This window comes from Anguilla rostrata, chromosome 5 (genome assembly GCF_018555375.3).
Source record: "Anguilla rostrata isolate EN2019 chromosome 5, ASM1855537v3, whole genome shotgun sequence".
Classification (NCBI taxonomy): domain Eukaryota; kingdom Metazoa; phylum Chordata; class Actinopteri; order Anguilliformes; family Anguillidae; genus Anguilla; species Anguilla rostrata.
The window spans coordinates 61555570-61576650 of NC_057937.1; the positions used below are offsets into that span (position 1 = coordinate 61555570).

General features: G+C 48.6%; 1 protein-coding gene across 1 annotated transcript; it reads left to right on the forward strand.

Annotated features, from left to right (window-relative positions):
- The first annotated feature begins 1108 nt into the window (after window positions 1–1108).
- On the forward strand, window positions 1109–21081 carry LOC135255854 (ethanolamine-phosphate phospho-lyase-like). Its single transcript, XM_064337579.1, has 13 exons — window positions 1109–1310; window positions 2209–2327; window positions 3900–4059; window positions 6406–6480; window positions 7609–7702; window positions 9241–9357; window positions 11405–11487; window positions 12103–12328; window positions 13073–13227; window positions 16318–16407; window positions 16666–16796; window positions 17163–17233; window positions 20086–21081. The coding sequence occupies exons 1-13, from the start codon at window positions 1180–1182 to the stop codon at window positions 20206–20208; spliced, it is 1575 nt and encodes a 524-aa protein (XP_064193649.1). The 5' UTR covers window positions 1109–1179; the 3' UTR covers window positions 20209–21081.

Sequence of the window (21081 nt, forward strand, 5' to 3'; positions counted from 1 at the left end):
CCCACCCCCCCACCCCACCCAGGTGACTAAGGCCTTTTTTATCTAGTGGATTCCATGTAGTTTCATTTTGAATAAAGCGTTTTCCTCACTGCTGTGCTGGGGCCATCAAAACAGCAATTCCTTTTTTTCGGCACACTTAATCTGATTTCCAGGAATCAATTACAGCATTCACTGATTCAATAAGCGAAACCGGCAAGACGGCGCATTACAGCTTTAACTGTTCTTGTTATGAGCTGTATTATGCGGTTATGGCTGGTGTTATGTCATGCTTATGGCAGTGTTATGTAGGCTTTATGGCATGTGTCTCCTGCCATAGTTGTCCTGTCGTGAGTGTGAGGGGTGTTGATGTCATTTGAGTCACCTGAGTTCACCTTTAGCCAGGTGCTGCTGCAGCCTTTAATGTTAGCTTCTTACTGCTACTGTTTCTCAGTTATTGTTATTTCATTTTCATTCTTTTGGCTGCATTGAAGCTGTACCATTTGGAGCAAAAATAAATGCAGATTTGTGTGTTCATTTTCATGTATTGCTTATTGTATGTCTATCTCTGTTATGTTCTGTCTGTAGGGAAAATACATTTTTTACATCTTTTTATTTAAGTTGTTATACTTCATCTGTTTTCAGTGAAGTTTCATTGAAACTCTATGGGAAAGATACTTAAACAGTGATTTAAGTTTTACCAATGTTTCCAGGAGGACAGGAGAACATGTATTATAACATTTTTTATATTATAATAAATGAAAACCGTCAAATTACAAGTCTTTCAAACCAAATGCTTGTTCAGTGATAAGGTAGGTGAGAGAAGTCTATATCTCAAACTATTTCCAAGCTTTAGATATTCCCAAATTATGAATATTACTGATTCAATAATTTGTTACAATAAGTATTGTTACAGATAATGTGTTATTGCCTTCCGCTTCCGCATCTAGACCCGACCCTACTCTGGCTGCCCAAGCTACCTCATCTACACCTGCGGTGTCTAATTAAAATGACTGATGTGCGCGTTAAGGAAAGCCTCGTTTGTGTAGTGATTCTAAAGTTGCACGTTCCTCGATTACGCCCAATGGAGCGCACACAGGGGGCGGTGTTGCGTCGCCAGAAAGAAGGTGCGTTCCCGTTCTAGCTTGGCACGAGGATCCGTGGAGGAGGGAAAAGCCCAACCTCTGGCAGTTTTATTCGCAGATGCACGCCGACTACCAAGTGTACACTTCGGGTAGCGGGGGGACTCTGCGCGAGATACAGCTCCACCGAAGAAGGATGTCGGAAACTTACGATAAGCAGAAGACGATCGAACTGAGGCGGAAGCATGTCGGGTAAGGGACCGCAATCAATTAGATTATTTGTTTAAAAGATATATAATTTAAAATATATATAAATTATACAAATATAAAAAATGTTATTACCGCGTTTCTACCTAATTACCTCCTTTTACTCCAGTTGGTAAACGGAAATCTGATGGGAAAAGTTCTTGGAGACATTCAAAGACTCGCGCGTGGGTCTGCACTTTTATAAGCGTTTAGCCGCAAGTCTTGCCCTGGACTTTCTGGAGTTTCACATTAAGTGACCGTAAAATTTACAAAGTAAAATAATTGGGCTACTTAGAATATATATGTTGCTAATGCTGTTTAAAGAACGGTGTTGAATACAGTATGTGTCATATGAATTGTTTATGCACGTACAGTAATGACACTTATGTGCTGACATAAGATATAAGGATTCACAGTAACTGAAAAGGATCTTCCTCGTCTACACTTCTGTGCACAATTCTACGTGTATGACGTCATTTGTGATCTACTGGTACGTCGGCACTCAGGGTCCATTGCAATAGGCTACTGGCCTGTTCCCAGAACACGTCCGAAGAGCAATGGCGATTTCTCCCTCAGTTAAGAGGCATCTTTCCTCTTTACTGAGATCAATCTGTGCCCCATGCATTCCTCGCAAATGTTTTGTATTTAAAAAAGGCCTATGCTCAAAACAACTGCAGGATAATAATTATTTTACTTATTCAGTGTGCAAAGGTTATTACTCATGACAAAATTCAGGACAGGATACAAGCAAGTAGGGAAAAAAGGGGCATTAAAATTAATTTATTAATTTACAGGCGTATGACCTGGGTGCTACGTGTCCTGCATCTGGGTCCCATTTCACACCATGTTGCATGCCTTAGTGTTACTGTCCACATAATTCCGGTTTCATCGTCTTTTCTCTCAGTCCGTCGTGCAAGGTCTTCTTCAGCCAGGATCCAATCAAAATCGTCCGAGCCAGAGGCCAGTACATGTATGATGAGAACGGAGAGCGCTACCTGGACTGCATCAACAACGTAGCCCACGGTGTGCACCCCCCCCCCCCCCTTTACACCTGGGTTCTGAGAGCAGCACAGGTGGAATTCAGTTACAGGTAAACCCTGCATTCGTATCGGGTAGCTTTTTTAAATGTCAACGTGTGGTACAGCCTGCCAGCCAGGTCATGTTGTAGAGACAGAGACATTCACCGTGTTCAGTTATGGTAGTGCGGGTTAGACTCTAGACGGTCCTGACCGCTCCAGTGGCAACTGTGACCTGGGAACCGTGCTCAAAGGAGACTCCTAATTGGCCAGAGCTTCCATTCCCCCACCTTATTGCCCAATAGCAACTCTTCTAGGCGATCTTGCTGACCTACAGCAGCTGGAAGCCTACAGATTGCAAAGCATGAACAGGCAGCAGTGTAAGATCTACTGAATCGCCATCAGACACTTAAGCAATGGAAGGTGTACAGTCACAAATGGGCATTTCCAAATGCCAAATGAAAAGAAAACCGGACAGATAAAAACAGGAGACAGGAACTGGACATGTGGGTTGATATCTTTGGTCACATAATCGTCCCCAAGAGGCCTTTTTAAAAGATCCGATGAACAGCTTGCCACTTCTTCTTCAGCAACTTAACCTGCTTCTTTCACAGCAGTCAGAGTGCTTACTGAAAGAGGCAAAGCTTTGTTTGTAGACTGTTCCAGAGAGGCTGCTTCACTGACAGCAGTTATAACTGGAACGTGTTCGCTGATGTCACAATTGAAAGGGAATTTTCTATTGGCAAGCTCTGTGGAACGTTGAGCAGGAAGACCGGGGCTCCAGAGTTGTGTCCATTTTACTCTCATTTGCTAGTTAAAACCTGGCTAGCCCTGGTCGCACCGGCACGACTGGAATCCGGCTGGCTGGAACGACGTTTGATTTACATCACGCCGCTGTCTGTCTGTGCACGAGCCAATCTGCTCTCCCTCCCTCCCGTCCCTTAACGTCTTTTTTTTAGTGAGACAACATTCTCAGTAGGTTAATTGCGATGGGTGGATACCATCACTGCCAGTAGCTAAAGCTACTCCAATAGACTTTTTTTTTTTTTTTCCCCCCCCAGTACAAAATCTGCTGATGTTCGGGCCTCCACCTGTGTCTACCAAACCTGAGGTAGCACCAGGGTCAGATGATGAGCTCCATGTTATTTAACATTTATTGGCATGTGTTGAGATCGAATAACTGACACGCTGGTAAGGGAACGAAGGGAGAGGGCACTCCCTGAGTTGCTGGCTGGGTCGGGGGCACTCCCTGAGCGTCCGGCTGGATTAAGGGCACTCCCTGAGCATTGTCACGCACTTCCAAGACCTGAGCTTCTGGCTGGGTTGAGGGCACGCCCTGAGCTTCCGGCCGGATTAAGGGCACTCCCTGAGCCTCTGGCTGGATTAAGGGCACTCCCTGTATTGAGCCTCCTGATTGTGCTCCGCAGTGGGCCCCTGTATTGAGTGTCCTGGTTGTGCTCTACAATGGGGCCCTGTATTGAGCCTCCTGATTGTGCTCCACAGTGGGCCCCTGTATTGAGCCTCCTGGTTGTGCTCTACAATGGGGCCCTGTATTGAGCCTCCTGGTTGTGCTCCACAGTGGGCCACAGTCACCCGGATGTGGTGAGGGCAGGAGCCGCACAGATGGAACTCCTGAACACCAACTCCCGCTTCCTGCATGACAACCTGGTCCAGTACGCCCAGCGGCTGCAGGCCACCCTCCCCAGCAGCCTCTCTGTCTGCTACTTCGTCAACTCCGGGTGAGTGTGTGTGTGTGTGTGTGTGTGTGAGTGTGCGTGTGCGTGTGTGTGTCTCTCTTTGTGCCTGTGTGTGTGTGTGTGTGTGTGCGTGTGTGCCTGCGTGTGTGTGTGAGCGCACGCATGTGTATGCGTGTGTGTCTGTGTATATGTGCGTGCATGTGTGTGAGTGCGTGTGTTCATGCACACATGCATGTGTGCTTGTGTGTCTATCCCTTGTTCCTGTGTGTCTGTGTGTGTCTATGCGTGTGTATCCCTTGTGTCTGTGTGCTTAAGGATTCAGAATCCAGGCAGTTCAACCCCATGCATGCCATGCAGTGTCTTTCTGCAAAACACCCTGTGCTGGACTGCACTGCCATGGCCTGTGCCAGGGAACACTGGATAGGTGCCACTGAATTCCCCCAGCCTCAGCATTGGCAACATTTGCCGTTAGTTTGCTTAGTTTGTATTTTTTTACCCGGAATCTCCATTAATTATCGCTGTAAAGTCAATATTTGTATAACCTGCAACTTTAGCAATCTGGTGAAGTGAATGGTTTACAGGGAGATGTGAGATATGGTCTCTGTGTGGATTATGAAACGGGTTGTGTTCATGCATGCAGTTTTAAAAAAAAATTTCTAGCTACTCACACTGAAAGAGAAAAACAGTGAAAGAGAAAAACAGTGCTGTAATCTATTCCCATGGAGTATGTAAACAGGACTTGAGAAATTTCTGCCACGAAAATGTACTTCTCAAAATTGCCACACCAACAAATTTTATGTGTGTGTGTGTGTGCGCCTTTTTATTTCACATTGCTACATTTCAAGTAAAAATCATATTTAATAGGAAGGGGAGGATTTCAGAAATGGGGGGTGGGGGAGTGGGGAAAAAAACCTGGAGAATTACAGAACTTGAGTTCTCAAGACTCGACTGTTATTATGACAGCTGTTAGCTGTCAGTAGCTTCAGAATGGATGACAGGAGAAACAGTGTCTTTGACCAAGGGCTGCCACCCCCCCCACCCCCGGGGCATGATGGAGTGATTGAGAGAGAGAGGAAGGGAGACAGAGAGAGACTGACAGAACAGGCTAGGGAAGAGCGATAAAGAGAGCATGCAAGGGAGAAAGAAAGAGAGGGAGAAGATCAGTCTTTGGCGGTGTGGAGGCCAGCCAGCCAATCACAGATCCCCGCTGGAGGCACACCCGCCGGCGTGGCCGGGGGCTGCCGTGCAGCTGTCCCGCGCGGAATGTCGGCACGTGCGCGGGCAGCGCAGGCACCATGGGAAAGAATTCTGAGAGGAGCTCTGCTCCGGAGTCTCGGATAGCGCTGCAGCAGAGCGGTGGCGGTGGGAGGGGGGGGAAGGGTGGGGGTTACGCACCACGAGCGTTTTTCCGCCTTGGGCCGTGTCGACTGCACGTGCATTTAAAGCATGCGCAGGAGCCACAGACGTGCAGCACGTCCAGCCTGTCCTCATTCCAATATTCAGGGCGTGGTTTTATCCCTCTGGAGGTCAAAGGTAAAAAAATTAAAATAAAAAACATCCTTGGACTTTTGGCCTGAGCACTAAGCACAGTAATGGCAGTGGGTCAGTCAGCCCTGGAGCTGACGGTGGCTGAGATTGCTTTCATAAGGGTTGCTGGCGTTCAGTCCGCCTCAGGGCCGGGCCTATCACTCCCCCTGGTGTTAAGGCTGAGGGCCGGGCCTGTCACTCCCCCTGGTGTTAAGGCTCAGGGCCTATCACTCCCCCTGGTGTTAAGGCTCAGGGCCTATCACTCCCCCTGGTGTTAAGGCTCAGGGCCTGTCACTCCCCCTGGTGTTAAGGCTCAGGGCCTATCACTCCCCCTGGTGTTAAGGCTCAGGGCCCATCACTCCCCCTGGTGTTAAGGTCAGGGCCTATCACTCCCCCTGGTGTTAAGGCTCAGGGCCCATCACTCCCCCTGGTGTTAAGGCTCAGGGCCCACACTCCCCCTGGTGTTAAGGCTGCGGGCAGAGTTCAGTGCCCAGGGTGGGTGTGTCCACTCAGCGGCACGTTGCCGCCATCAGCATGCAAGCTTGCTGTGTTTTTATCTCTCTACCACAGCTGTGGAGGTCTCAGAACATTAGCCTGCCCGCTTTCCCATTGGCCAATATCACATCTGTCGCCCAAGCAACAGATTCAACAGACTCCTTACTGTCTGTTTTCACACAGTTAAGAGTGAGAGAAGTGAGGAGCGTGCTTTAAACCCACACCTTCTGTTACTTTATACTGTATGATTGATAGCGCTGAGGGCGACAAACCCTTTCAAGGGTGGTTCCACAGAAGTGTTGTGTGTGTGCGCTAACGCTAACGCCATCGGCGCTAACCTGTCTCCGCGGCCTGTCGTCTCTGCAGATCCGAGGCCAACGACCTGGCCCTGAGGCTCGCCCGGCAGTACACCGGCCACGATGACATCATCACCCTGGACCAGTAAGCACGAGCGCCCTCGGCCTCCCCCGAACAGCTGGGTCGTTAGCGTTAGCACGTAAATCATTTGGCGCGTACACTGTAGCTGTCCGCCCGGGCTACGGGCTCCATGCCTCTGAGCCCCCGGGCTGTCTCAGAGAGCCGAGGCAAAGCCAGCCGATCCCCGCATTTTCATACGGCGCACGCTGCCGCCGTCTGGAGCCAGTACCCTCCCCCGCCCGACCGCGCAAAAACAAAATCTTTCCAGGGAATGTTCCAGTAGGGCTGGAACGCTCCTTCCGCAGAACATTTACGGCGCTCGCTTAACTACTTCCTGTTTTATTTGTATAGGCTACTTTTTGTCGTGTCAATAAGATTACCTACAGGGTCCAAGTTAAACTATGCGGTTGCTCCCTGCACTTGGAACTGAACTTCGCTTCTAGGGTTTTCAGCGCACTTGTAATGGGTTATGGTTATACACTTTGTTGTACGTCGCTCTGGATAAGAGCGTCTGCCAAATGCCTGGAATGTACTGTAATATATTGAAATAAAATATTAGGATATATTTACAAAACTTTACAAATGTATGGCCATGTTCACATCTTTCTATGTATTTTTTTTTTTTAATGCGATGTGTGAAATGTGTATATCCCGGCCTACTGGGGAGTATAGCTGGCAACACGTTCAGGTTCCTTTTAATGTGCTTGAATCGACATTGTGTCCTTCAAAAATGAGTTAAGATCTGTCTTATCTGTTTGCGTCTATTTAGGAAAACACCTGCAGGTACATTTGTTTTAATAGTTTTTTTTTTGTTTCGTTTTGCTGCAAAACTTTGGCTTAGTTTTTTTGTTTTGCTGCAAAACTCAGTTTCAGGCCTTGACTTTCTCAAATGTTTCTGATTCAGAAATTATTTTTGATGGTTTTGTAAACTATGTTAAATGAAATAATGTGTTTTAAACAACACATCTCGGGTTCACTGTGGATTTGTGACGCGAGAGAGCATTGTCTTTGAAGTGTTGCAGAACATAAGAATGGAATGTTCCTGCCTCAGTGCTCTCTTTGACCGTCATGCTTTCTGACATTGGCTATTGGGCGTTTTCTTTATTCATTTATTTCTTTTTTCTATAACTTGTTTTTTGAACGTTGTTCCAGCGCATACCACGGCCACGTCTCCTCGCTCATCGCCATAAGTCCGTACAAGTTCCACGAGATGGGGAATTCCGGAAGGGATCAGGGTGTTCATGTGGTGAGCTCTCTTTGACAGAACACACACCACACCTTTCTCCCAAAACAACAATGCAAACGAACGCGTACGCCTCATCTGGTGAACAACAATGCAATGGAACACCTCGTCTCACGAACAGCAGTGTAACATGAAACAATTACTGCTGGTAATTAAAAGCAGTGGAGATGTAGAACACTGAACACTGGGGAAAAAAACATTCCAAAAAATTTAAAAAACCCTATTCTTATATAGGGTTAATATAATTATTTTCTTCAGCTAAGCCCCACTCCCCCCTACACCCCATATCTTAGAGGTACATTTACCTCCCCTGTGTATATTACATACTTCAAGCTTTATTGTTTAATATTCTTGTTGGCAGTTGTTATTATTTATGTATGATTCCCCTCCCCCCCCTTAGTCATATACTTTGTTGACAGCAGCAGTGGTGAAGTTTTTCAGGAAGTAAGAACGCACGCAGAGCTTAGCCGATTGTTGTTGAAGTGTTGTTAGCGTTGCTCTGGATACGAGCGTCAGCCTGAGCGCCTGGGCCACGCTGTAACTGAACGCCGGCCGCCCGCGACACCACAGCTTCTGCGGAAGTGGGCGCTGGAGACAGGGGCCGCGCTGAAATTAGGGCGTTTCCGCGCGCGTTCCCGCGCGTATCCTGGAGCAGGCTCGGCGCGCGGCTACGGCTACGGATACACCGTAAACACTGGCCCGGCTGTCGTCCTGCGCACCGGCGGGAGGAGGCCCGATGCCGTCGTCGCCATGACGCTCCGCTATCGTGTTACGCTGGCGGTGTCCTGATCTCCGAGGCTTGGGGTGGGGGGGGGGCGCTGTACATTATTAATGGCAGGAGACTGTAAAAATAAATAAATAAATAATTAAATTAAATAAATGAAAAACACTTCCTGTTTGTTGCTCGGGCCTGCTCAGAGAGTGGTCAGTGTGTGCAGTAGCCTGCCAGGCCACATAGTAGAGCCAGAAACTCCGATACTACCTAGCCTGTAGGTGATCAGAGCACTAGGTGCAATTTAGTCAGGAAAATGGCGAGCATTGTTGGGGCGAATGGCGTGCTCTCATCATTATGTTACGTTACGTTATTTAAGTGTTGAAAATGAACCAGAAATCGGCACGTACTGTGGGACGTGACAGCCCCTCCTTACTGGAGAGCGGTAACAGGCGTTGTCCCAGACAGCTCGTAGCGCAATTACTCATCGAATTGGGGAAGTGCGGATGTTCGTCACGATAGGGTCAAAGTCCGGGCTTGCTGCTTCACTGTAAACGTGTAGGTTTTTGCAAAAAGGGGAACCCGTGTCATTGTGTTACGTTGAAGGGAGTGGGGGGCGGGGGAGCGGTGAGGAGGTTGACTGTCGTGAAGATCACAAATCGCAGAATTTTGCAAATCGCCATGGGGTGGATGTTCACCAGAGTGTGGGGCGGGGTCCGATCCCCCCACCCCCACCCCCCGCACCCCGATGCCAGTGGGTTAGTCTGGGGGTGTAAATGGGGGGGGGGGGGGCAGATTGATTTTAAGAACAGCTCGTCTTGTTCCTCAGGCTCCCAGCCCTGACGTCTACAGAGGGAAATTTCGCGAGGACCACCCGGACCCCGCCACCGCGTACTCGGACGAGGTCCGGGACATCCTGCAGAATGCCCACAAGAAGGGCCGCAAGGTATGCTGGGTCCCCAACCCTAAAATGACCGCCCTATGACCCTGGGTTTGGGGTTCCCGTAACGTTTCAGTATCCGCGGGGGAGTTGAGGCACCAGAGACCCTAAAATTGGCGGACCTACCGTGTGACCTGCCGGTCTGAACCAATCGGAGCGCTTTTTTTCTGCAGAGAGCAAAATCTTGTGATTGGTTCTCCTGAGATGGTGATCGACCATCAGCCTATCACAGCCACTGCTATAAACGTCCTCTGCTCGGCCTTCCTTTGCTTCCCCAACAGCTGCTGATCCAGTGGAATAATCCCATTTAATCCGTTCATAGCCCATCCTCATTGAAATCTGATGCAGCAATTCAACAAAGGTTTCACAACTTGGAAGAACGGAAACCCTGTTTTGCAACTGTGTCCTGCACATTTTTATTTGGCAGTATCCTAAATCCTGACTGAAATAATGGCCTTTAGACACTGTGTTTGCTGGCAGAGCTGTTTTATCTTTTTTCAATTTACCACTGGATAAAATAAAAAACCCTGCCCAATCCACACGTCCTAGCTGGTCCAGTGTTGGCCAATGTCAGGTTTTCAAGCTGGACATTTACAAGACTGCTCCAATATTTACCACAAGCAATGGACAAACAAGAACTAATCTGATAAGTGGTTCGGTCCCTTGGTAAAGTGAAAAGAAAAACAACGTGTAAGCGTTGGCTTTGCAGACGTGTAAATCTTTGGTCAGTGTAGGGTCTCCCTGTTCCAGCTGTGTGTGGATGCTGATAGTTGACATGGGGACACTTTGCCCCTTCTGTAGGTTAACCAAACTTGCCTTTGGGTGCAGAAAGACAGCGACTGTTTGGGGCAATTGACTTGGGATCCTGAAAATTCCAGCAATGGGGACTAACTCAGGAACTATGGCCTCGGGGGAATGCAGATACAGGCATTCAGTCGTGTACGGTAGCCAGTGCATTGGATCAGCACGGGCTACCGTAGATTAGCCACAGCTGACTGATTACAGCGTAACTAATAGGAGGTTAGAGCTGGTCTAACAAGGTTGAAAATTCCATTGCAGGTTTTGCAGATCTTTCTCAAGTCGCTGCTTGTTTTAGTTTTTCTTTTTTTTTTACCCTTTTTTTTTTGTTTAACTGAGGAAGGTTTTGACAGGTTGTCTGAAAATGTCCAACCAGGTCACTCCGCGACTGGCTTTCTAACCCAAAGAGAGAGAGAGAGAGAGGAGGGCATGTTTTCATCGACACAAAGAACTTATTCACATTTTGCAAATGTACATGGAGACTAATTCATTTATTTATTAATTTTTACTTCTCTTTTTTTTCTCTCCCTTTTTCTCCTCCTTTGTAGGTGTGGCCTGGACAGGGGCCCCCCATTGGCTGATGAACCCCCTCTCACCCCCATCTCAGGCTAAGCCTGAGGGGAAGGGGGGGGGGGGGGCAGGCCAGCTTAGTTGCTCAGACCCAGGCTGACGGCAGCCTCGGTCCTTAACTCTTTGTTCCAGGAGGACCGGATGACGACCTAACCCTTTCTTCCAGAGAGAGGTCCGGAGATGAGTCGCTGCTGTCTCTGTGGAGTCCTGAGAGCTTAAGAGCGCGGCATGCTGGGAATTGCAGTTTTTCAGCAACTTGGAAACTTTTAAGAGCTCCGACACGGCGTCTTCGACCTGAAAACCGAACTCGTGAGAGCGCACGTGCACAGGCTGTGCCGCTCTTGGTGTTAATTAGCCGCGCAGTCCCATGCAGTGCAGTCTTGTTTTACAACTGTGAAGGAGCAAACTCTGTGGACACTCGTTTGGGGTGTGTGTCCCTGTGAGCTCACTGTCCCATGTGACATAACGTGTCTCTTAATTCGGGTTTACCTATCCGACGGACATTAAATCCCACCCTCCCAGGGACGTGTGGAGAGGAAAACGGACGGTGGGTGTTGTTGGTAAGGGGGGGGGGGCGGGGGGCTGGCGGCGTTCCTGCCCGCCCTCCCTCCCGCTGGCGGTCTCCGTGGCGACCCGCGGCCAGGGGCGGGCCCTCCTCTCCTGACGCGGCTCTTCTCTTGTGTAGATCGCCGCTTTCATTGCCGAGTCTCTGCAGAGTTGTGGCGGGCAGGTCATCCCTCCGCCGGGCTACTTCCGGAAAGTGGCAGAGTACGTAAGAGCGCCTCGCCGCCGCCCCCTGCTGTTCGCTCAGGCGCTCGTGGCCCATCTTCACGCCTCTTTGCGTTAAAAAAAAAAAAAAAAAAAGGACCCTACACTAGCAGTCGAAAAACTAAACACACTCAAATTAACAGGGGCCTGGTCACTGGAAAACAAGAAAAAATATTATCATTCCTTAGAAGCCATAAACTGTGCGGGGGGGGGATAGGTCAAAAATAATTGTTTTATATACACTTGTATTTATATATTATGTAATTCCTTTTGACTGCTGGTGTATATTCACCATCATGCATATTTTCCCTGCACCATTCTGTAAACTTGCTTTGCGTACTCTTTATTACTGTGCAGTTTTAATGTGGGAAAACCAGTCTCTCTAAGGGAGATACTCCCGTGTCGTAGTTAAATGAAACTGGCACTGTAACATTATGAAGATGTGCTGTGATTTCACTTCGTTTAGCCAATTCTCGTAAAATCAATTGCTTGCCTATCATCTGCGAACTGTTGCGAGTGTTTCACGTGTGCATGGTGAAGGGGCAGACCTCCTGTGCTCGTGAGTGCCCCCTGGTGGTGAGACGGTGCCGTGGCGCTCTCCCTCTGCGCTCGCAGGCAGGTGCGGCAGGCGGGCGGGGTCTTCATCGCGGACGAGGTGCAGGTGGGGTTCGGCCGGGTGGGGTCCCACTTCTGGGCGTTCCAGCTGCAGGGCGACGACTTCTGCCCCGACATCGTCACCATGGGCAAGCCCATCGGCAACGGGCACCCCATGTCCTGCGTGGTGACCACCCGCCAGATCGCAGAGGCCTTCATGTCCTCCGGCATGGAGTACTTCAACACGGTGAGCGCGCCCGGCCTACTGCAAACAGTAATCATAATCATTATCATAAGAACAACAAGGACAACAACAACACTCAGGCCTGCATGGACATGTCCTCAGTGCTGCCTGCAAACAATAATAATGTGTGATTAGTTCCTTTGGCTTGGGACCTCGGTCTTCAGCATGACAGAACACGCTCTCACACCCGCATGTCTCTTACAATCGTATTTCACGTATTTCAATGTGCCAGATTCATATATTTGTATTTTCCTCATTTACATATTCTATTTATATTTCATATATTTCAAGTACGTATTTGAAATGTACATATTTCCTTTTTTTATGATTGGGGTTTTTTTTTGCATAGTTTATATCTCAGCCCTCTGTGAGTTACCCTACCCCTGCACTGCAGCTCATAGACAGGGTTTGAAAAGTAATCTGTCGTTGAGTGTACGTTAGCGTGCTTTAGCGCTCGTTAGCACACTGTTGCTCATAGACAGGGTTTGAAAGGTAATCTGTCGTTGAGCGTACGTTAGCGTGCTTTAGCGCTCGTTAGCGCACTGTTGCTCATAGACAGGGTTTGAAAAGTAATCTGTCGTTGAGCGTACGTTAGCGTGCTTTAGTGCTCGTTAGCACACTGTTGCTCATAGACAGGGTTTGAAAGGTAGTCTGTCGTTGAGCGCATGTTAGCGCTCATTAGAGCACTGTAGCGCACGTTAGCGCTCGTTAGCGCACTGTTGCTCAGACCCGGTCTCCGCGCTGCAGTTTGGCGGTAACCCCGTATCCTGCGCCATCGGCCTGGCTGTCCTCGACGTCATCGAGAGGGAGGATCTCCGTGGCAACGCCCTGCGGGTGGGGGGCTACCTGACCCGGCTTCTGACTCAGCAGCAGGAGAAGCACCCCCTGATCGGGGACGTCAGGTAAGAGGAACGCCCCCCACACACGCACACGCGCACACACACACACCTGATACCCAGGTAAGAGGAACACCCCCCACCCCCACAAACACACACACGTGCACACACACACACCTGATACCCAGGTAAGAGGACCACCCCCCACCCCCCACATACACACACACACGCGCACACACGCACACACACATGCAAACACACACCAGAAACCCAAGTAAGAGAAACCCCTCAACCCACGCACACACCTGATACCCAGGTAAGAGGAACCATCACCCCCCACACACACACCTGAAACCCACAGGTAAGGCACGGTGACACTGATACCTGCATCTCAGCTAGAGGTCAACACAGCACACACACAATAACAAAGAGATTCCCCAAATAACACACACATTCCCCTAATAACTCACACATCCTCCAAATAACGCACACATTCCCCTAATAACTCACACATCCTCCAAATAAAACACACATCCTCCAAATAAAACACACATCCTCCAAATAACACACACATTCCCCTAATAACTCACACATCCTCCAAATAACACACACATCCTCCAAATAACACACACATTCCCCTAATAACTCACACATCCTCCAAATAACGCACACATTCCCCTAATAACTCACACATCCTCCAAATAAAACACACATTCCCCTAATAACTCACACATCCTCCAAATAACACACACATCCTCCAAATAACACACACATTCCCCTAATAACTCACACATCCTCCAAATAACGCACACATTCCCTAATAACTACACATCCTCCAAATAAAACACAATCCTCCAAATAAAAACACATCCTCCAAATAACAACACATTCCCAATAACTACACATCCTCCAATAACACACACATCCTCCAAATAACACACACATTCCCCTAATAACTCACACATCCTCCAAATAACGCATACATTCCCCTAATAACTCACACATCCTCCAAATAAAACACACATTCCCCTAATAACTCACACATCCTCCAAATAACACACACATTCCCCTAATAACTCACACATCCTCCAAATAACACACACATTCCCCTAATAACTCACACATCCTCCAAATAACGCACACATTCCCCTAATAACTCACACATCCTCCAAATAACACACACATTTCCCTAATAACTCACACATCCTCCAAATAACACACACATTCCCCTAATAACTCACACATCCTCCAAATAAAACACACATTCCCCTAATAACTCACACATCCTCCAAATAAAACACACATCCTCCAAATAACGCACACATTCCCCTAATAAATCACACATCCTCCAAATAACGCACACATTCCCCTAATAACTCACACATCCTCCAAATAAAACACACATTCCCCTAATAACTCACACATCCTCCAAATAACACACACATTCCCCTAATAACTCACACATCCTCCAAATAAAACACACATTCCCCTAATAACTCACATCCTCCAAATAACACACACATCCTCCAAATAACACACACATTCCCCTAATAACTCACACATCCTCCAAATAACACACACATTCACCTACATTTTTGACTGATCAAAAGGACTGAGGGGCATCAATAGGACACTGAAACTAACCAGCTGAAAGACTATGAAGAATTCAAAGACAAAGCAAATGATAACGAGCCAAAACTGTAAACTTGCGCTAACAACGTTAAGGATGTAAATATGAAAGAGCTGAGGCACACGTGTTCAACAACCTTACCTGGGAGACATCGGCTATAGCGAAAACCAGCATGCACAGGGGTCTCAGGGTCAAGTGTGAGCGCCACTGTTTTACTGCGTTCTAAATGGGCCAAACCACAGCGCCTACGGGGGTCAGATCCCCCCCCCCCCACCCCCCCCAACCTCTGGCAGAGCTCACACCTTGCTGTAATGTCAAATAGGAAGCGCACGCCCCTCTTACCTGAACGAGGTGCTCTCCTCGCTTACCTAAACAAGGTGTACACCCCTTGCTTACCTAAACAAGGTGCATGCCCCTCTTACCTGAACAAGGTGCACGCGCCTCTTACCTAAACAAGGTGCACGCCCCTCTTACCTAAACAAGGTGCATGCCCCTCTTACCTAAACAAGGTGCATGCCCCTCTTACCTAAACAAGGTGCACGCGCCTCTTACCTAAACAAGGTGCACGCGCCTTGCTTACCTAAACAAGGTGCACGCGCCTTGCTTACCTGAGCAAGGTTCACGGACACAGGTACATGGACAGAGGTGCGTTGGTACACAGGTGTGTTGGGACAGAGCTGCGTTGGGACACAGGGGAGTTGGGGCTCAGGTGTGAGTTGGCACACCTCCTCCGCTCCAGTGTGTCTGTCTAGGCTCTAGCTCACCTCATTTTGACACTGTGCCAAAGCTACGTCAGCTGGCAGCACGCCAGCCTCACCTCAAAAGACCTTCTTATTATTCCTGTATTTTGTCACGCTCGCTCCATTTGGGAAAACGAGGGGGGAAAAAAACAGGGAATCCAGTCCTTGCAGTGGAGCCTGCTCCACGTTCCTTGGCCTTGTAACCCAAAGGTCGCAGGTTCGATTCCCGGGTAGGACACTGCCATTGTACCCTTGAGCAAGGTACTTACAGGAACCTTGCATTGCTTCCGTAAATGGATGCAATGTAAATACTGCGTCTGCTATACGGCAGTAATATAATGCAATGTCTGAGTAGTTCTTGGGGGAGGGAAACAAACACAGCGATAGCTGACAGGAGTTGCCCTTACTGGAGTCATCTCCACTTGTACCTGTTGTGCATCGTGCTGCACAGGGCATAGCGGCGTGTAGTAGTTGAAACGGGTTTCCGGGTCGCGTTCAGACGCGTCGCCGTTGAGCAGTGAGCCTCGTGCTAGCCGATACCGCGCGGCTTCGCTTCCCGCCGCCTTCGGGCGCGACCAGGAGGGCGTTCCACTCCGGGGCGGAGGGGGCAAGGCTTTCAGCGGCGGCTCATCGTAAAAACGCCTGCACCGGTCAGGGCTGGCCGGCTGGCACGAAGGGTCAGAGGTCACGTCACGCCGCGTCGCTGTTCCGCAGGGGCGTCGGCCTGTTTGTGGGGGCGGAGCTTGTACACAGGGTCAGAGGTCACGCCGCGTCGCTGTTCCGCAGGGGCGTCGGCCTGTTTGTGGGGGTGGAGCTTGTGAGAGACCGAGTGAAGAGGACGCCGGCTACTGCTGAAGCCCAGGAAGTCATTTACAAGTGAGCTTTTAATTCCTTTATTTATTTATTTATTTATTTATTTATACTGTGAAACGGTGTAGAAGTCCCAGCCTGGACAAAGGTCACCTAGGATATCGCACAACTTACAGAGAGCACTGCATTATGGGAACAGGCACTGGCCCTGCCCCCCTTCTTCTGCTCACATCCTCCCTTCCCTTTCTGTCTCTCCCTCCATACCTCTGTTTTTCTCTGTCACATCTGTTACTCTCCCTCTTTTTAACTTCCTCCCCCCCGCAGACTGAAGAACCAGCGCATTCTCCTCAGCGCAGACGGGCCTCACCGGAACGTTCTGAAGTTCAAGCCGCCCATGTGCTTCTCAGAAGACGACGCCCGGCTTGTCGTCGGCGAGATCGACAAAGTCCTTACAGGTGTGCCACACCCCCGGGCGAGCCGTTTTCTCCGTCCGAGATACGCCACGGACACACGGTGCTGTCCATGAACTCAAATCAGTACACAGTGAAAGGGGGGGAGGGGAGGGGCAACACACCGCAAACACCACACACCACTGTGTAGCACCCCACCTGGGTCATCTGCGGCGGCCATTTTGTGCCGGAGCGCTCAGCTGCGGTGGAGACGGAGGGATTTACTGAGCCAGAGATGATTAGGCTGCCTGATTGAAGGAGCCTGGATGCTGAGGATCCCCCCCCCCCCCCCACAATGAATGTAAGTCCAGCCTTGAGACCCTGTGTCCCCTTTCTGCGCCTTTACAAGGCCTTGTCTTTTTCTTTCCGCAGAGCTTGAGAAAGCGACAGGGCTCCACTCCCAGGCCTGCGCTGCCGTGGAGACAGGAAGCAGCAAGCGAGCCGTGAGTACAGCCGAACCGCCGCTCGCCCTGCGGACCCCGAACGTTCCCACAACGCTGGGCCCTGCTGCTCTGGCCTGGGAGCAACGTTGCATCAACGTTGGGCCTCCGGGAGGCCACTAAGTATTGAACACTGAAGGCTTTAACGTCATGGCACTTGGTCGCATGGCGTAGTATTTGATACGCTAACAGAAGAATATACTGAAAATGATATTAAAGTACTAATATATTATTAAAGGTGTTGTGACGTTTGACTATACATATGGACAACTATACTTAAAGAACATCAGCAGCAACAGATTAATGCTGATGTAATGTTGTCTCTCTTCATGGTTAATTATGAAACCTTTCGTGGTGTTCTTTAAATATCAGCAGACGGGGGAATGCGAGCAGACTGGTCTAAATGCAAACAGAAGGAAAATGGAAATGTCCTGTAGCCGCCGCCAAACCGCCAAAGCATTAACCTCTCTTCTGCGCCGCTTTCTTTCTTACCAAAAATCTGACCGCTTGCTCGAGAGAAAGAAATAACAATTTTTTGGAAATGCCTGTTTGAGTAGGCAAATTTTTTCTAGAGGATAGATTTTCTGTGGGACTGTGGCAAGCTTGTCGTGACAGCTGGAGGAGTTCGTTGAATGTTTAATGGTGACACCATGAACTCCTGGGTAACCTGGTGGGTGCAAAGGTAGATTTGCATCGAATTTCTGTTCTGTTTCTTGCAGCGGTTTTTCAAAATGTGCTTTTTTTTTTTTTGTTCTCTGGAGTATGTCCAGCTGGTAAAACACGTCTCTCTGGTTTGATGCACAGATGATTTCCCTCTTGCTCGTTTTCTGTACCTATTGGGTGAATAATTTTATTTAAAGGCACAGCTCTGCCTGGGAGGATTTAGATGAAAACACCTGTAGAATATGAGCTTGCAAAACACCTATGAATAATAAGTGTGCAAATCACCAGTAGAATATCAAAACAACATGCTTAAAAATCATTATGAGTCAAAACTAGTCTGCGATACAAAAAAAAAAGAATCTTTAGTGTAGTGCGGGTATTTCAAACTCAAAGCTAGGGTGTGTTTTCAAGTTTATTTCACTGAACATAGTCAGGTATTTCATATGTGTGTTGCTTGTTGATATTATAGAGGCATTTTCGGTTTTAAAAAATGTGTTAGACTGCACAAACTTTATTTTGTTAAAATGAAAGGTTATTGTTTTGAAAAGAAAGTTCAAGGTTGAGGGTCAACTTATTTTAAGTTCGCTTTACCAGAAAAATTTGTGGAATGAGGCAGATAAACACACGCATAGAACAACCATGACTTCAGAGCACTTATTGTAGCAGTGCTTTAAATACATTAGTATTGCCATTACATTACATTGCATTGCAGGGATTTAGCAGACGCTGTTATCCAAAAGTGACTTACGCAACATTTTCGCGTAGCATTTACATTGCACCCATTTTACAGCCGGATATATACTGAAGCAGTGCAGATTAAGTGCCATGCTCAAGGGTACAACGGCAGTGTCCTGTCCGGGAATCGAACCTGCAACCTCTAGGTTCCAGTTCCTTACCCGTTACACTACACTGCAGCCCGCCTTGTCATTCATACTGCAAACTAAAACTGTTTCCAGCTGCATATTTTACGCCTTGGAAACAAGCTAGTGTGTGACACTAGCCAATCGCTGACTTGCTTGAGTTAGTCAGGCTAAAACATGCTGAAAGGCAGCAGACACCATTGCACTACAGGGCCAGAGCCAGGCAGCCCTGACGCAGGGTAACCCCTCCCACCCGCCCAAAGGGATCACAGAGCTTCTCCACCCTAGCTCCCCAGTGGTGGAACGAACTCCCCGTCCCTCTCCGAACCTCCCCCTCACTACCCATCTTCCGCCGTGGCCTGAAGACTCATCTCTTCAGACTATACCTAGACTAACCACCACCACGCTGTATATTTCACTCTAAATCTCCCCCCCCTCCCCCCACTTGTTACATTTTGCCCCATCCCAGCACTTCTTGGTAATTTGTATTTGTCCTAATACTGTAGCTTATTCTTCTGCCTAGTTGGCTTTGCAGAGGTTAGGTCCGAATAGCTTTCACTGTGTGAACTAAACTGTGTTCTTGGCTAGAAATAGCTGTACAAAATAAGTATTGTACCTTACTGAACCTGTGTTTAGCAGTTGTCCATGACCATGAAATGCACTTTTTGTACGTCGCTTTGGATAAAAGCGTCTGCCAAATAAATGTAAATGTAAATGTAAATGTAATGCAGGGATACTCAATTTAGGTGCCGGGGGCCATTGTAGCTGCCGGTTCTCATTGTTCCCCTCTCATCAGGGACTGATTTAGACCTGCCACACCAGAGCAGCAGGATGGCTGGCCAATTAGGGACACTGCTCAACCAGTTAACCCTCAGGTAGAACGAAAACTAGCGGTACGACTGGCATCCGGGCTCAGGTGCTGGTGTCACTGCATTGCAGTTCATCCTTAACCACACATTGGGCCTCATTCGCAAAACCTTTCTTAAATTATTCTTACTTTTGTTCTTAAAAATGTTCCAGGGAAAAACCAATATAGGATTTATGACCTTTGTTTTTTTTGTGCATGTCCCAGGTGTATGAGATGATGAACGCTGTCCGGTTTGTAAAATTTTATTCACAATCCTGTTCATGTGATTAGCATAAGGGAAACAGCCATGAACAAACAAAAGATAAGAAAAAAAAAAAAAAAACATGAATTCCAGAACTGGAAATGTCCCTGGAAACGTTCTTACGCACAGTTTTACGATCAAATGTGATCGTACGTGTTTTCGTGAATGAGGCCTATTTGAGAGTATTTTGTGTTTTCTCTCTCTCTCTCTCTCTCTCTCGCAGAGGGCCTGTGAGGAAAATGGCCGCCATCACTCGAGCGGGGAAGCACATTTTAGCGAGTCCTGCAGACAGGAGGAGGCGCGCCGCCAGAGCGACCGAGCGCCCGCCAAGCGGCTCAGGACGTGATGCTCGGGCGTGGACCTCCCCCCCATCCCCCCCCGCCCCCCGCTGCCCCACCCGCACAGTCCTGGACCTCATTCTCACCCGGGACCGCGTGCGCTCTGTCTCTCCAGCCCTCTGTGTGGAGCTACCCTGCATGGCCTTCGCTGAAACACGTACAAGCACAACGCTAATGAAGCCTGATCGTTTTCAGGGATCACCTCTTTAACAACCGCGATCGCGAGTAGTTGATTCTCATGTTTTAATGGTTAACGCGAAAATGTTTTTAAATGCGCTTTTAGAAAGAAATAAGTTTACTCTGAGAAGACGTACTCTGTCTTCACGCCCACACTTTGAAATATTTCTTTTTTTTTGTTTTTCTTTCGTGTGGTGATATTAACTTTATGTGACATACTCAGATGGACCTTTCCCGCCTTCCTGTAGCCAGTATTGCCGTTTCTTCGCGGGACTTGCTCCCGTACGCCACATCTGCCTACACATACACACTCTCAAATGCAAACACACAAACATGCAATCTCTCTCTCACACACACACACACACACACCATCTGCCTACTCACACACTCAAATGCAAACACACACATGCACACACGCACGCACGCACACACTCACACACAGACACACGCGCACACACACGCACCTGTCCTCTCTGCGCTGTAGAAGAGGACTCGCTGCTGCGGCTGCTCTGCTGATTGGCTGAACGGACCGCGGTGCACAGGTCACAATTCAGTCTCAGGGACCCAGGAGAGGAGCCGCGTGGCCGCCGCGCTTCGGCCGCGCGCCACCGCCTCAGACTGACAAACTAGCGCTTATATTTCCAGTGCTCTTCTTCTTCATGGACCTCGCATAAGTCAAATAAACCTCAGGCTCAAGCACCCAA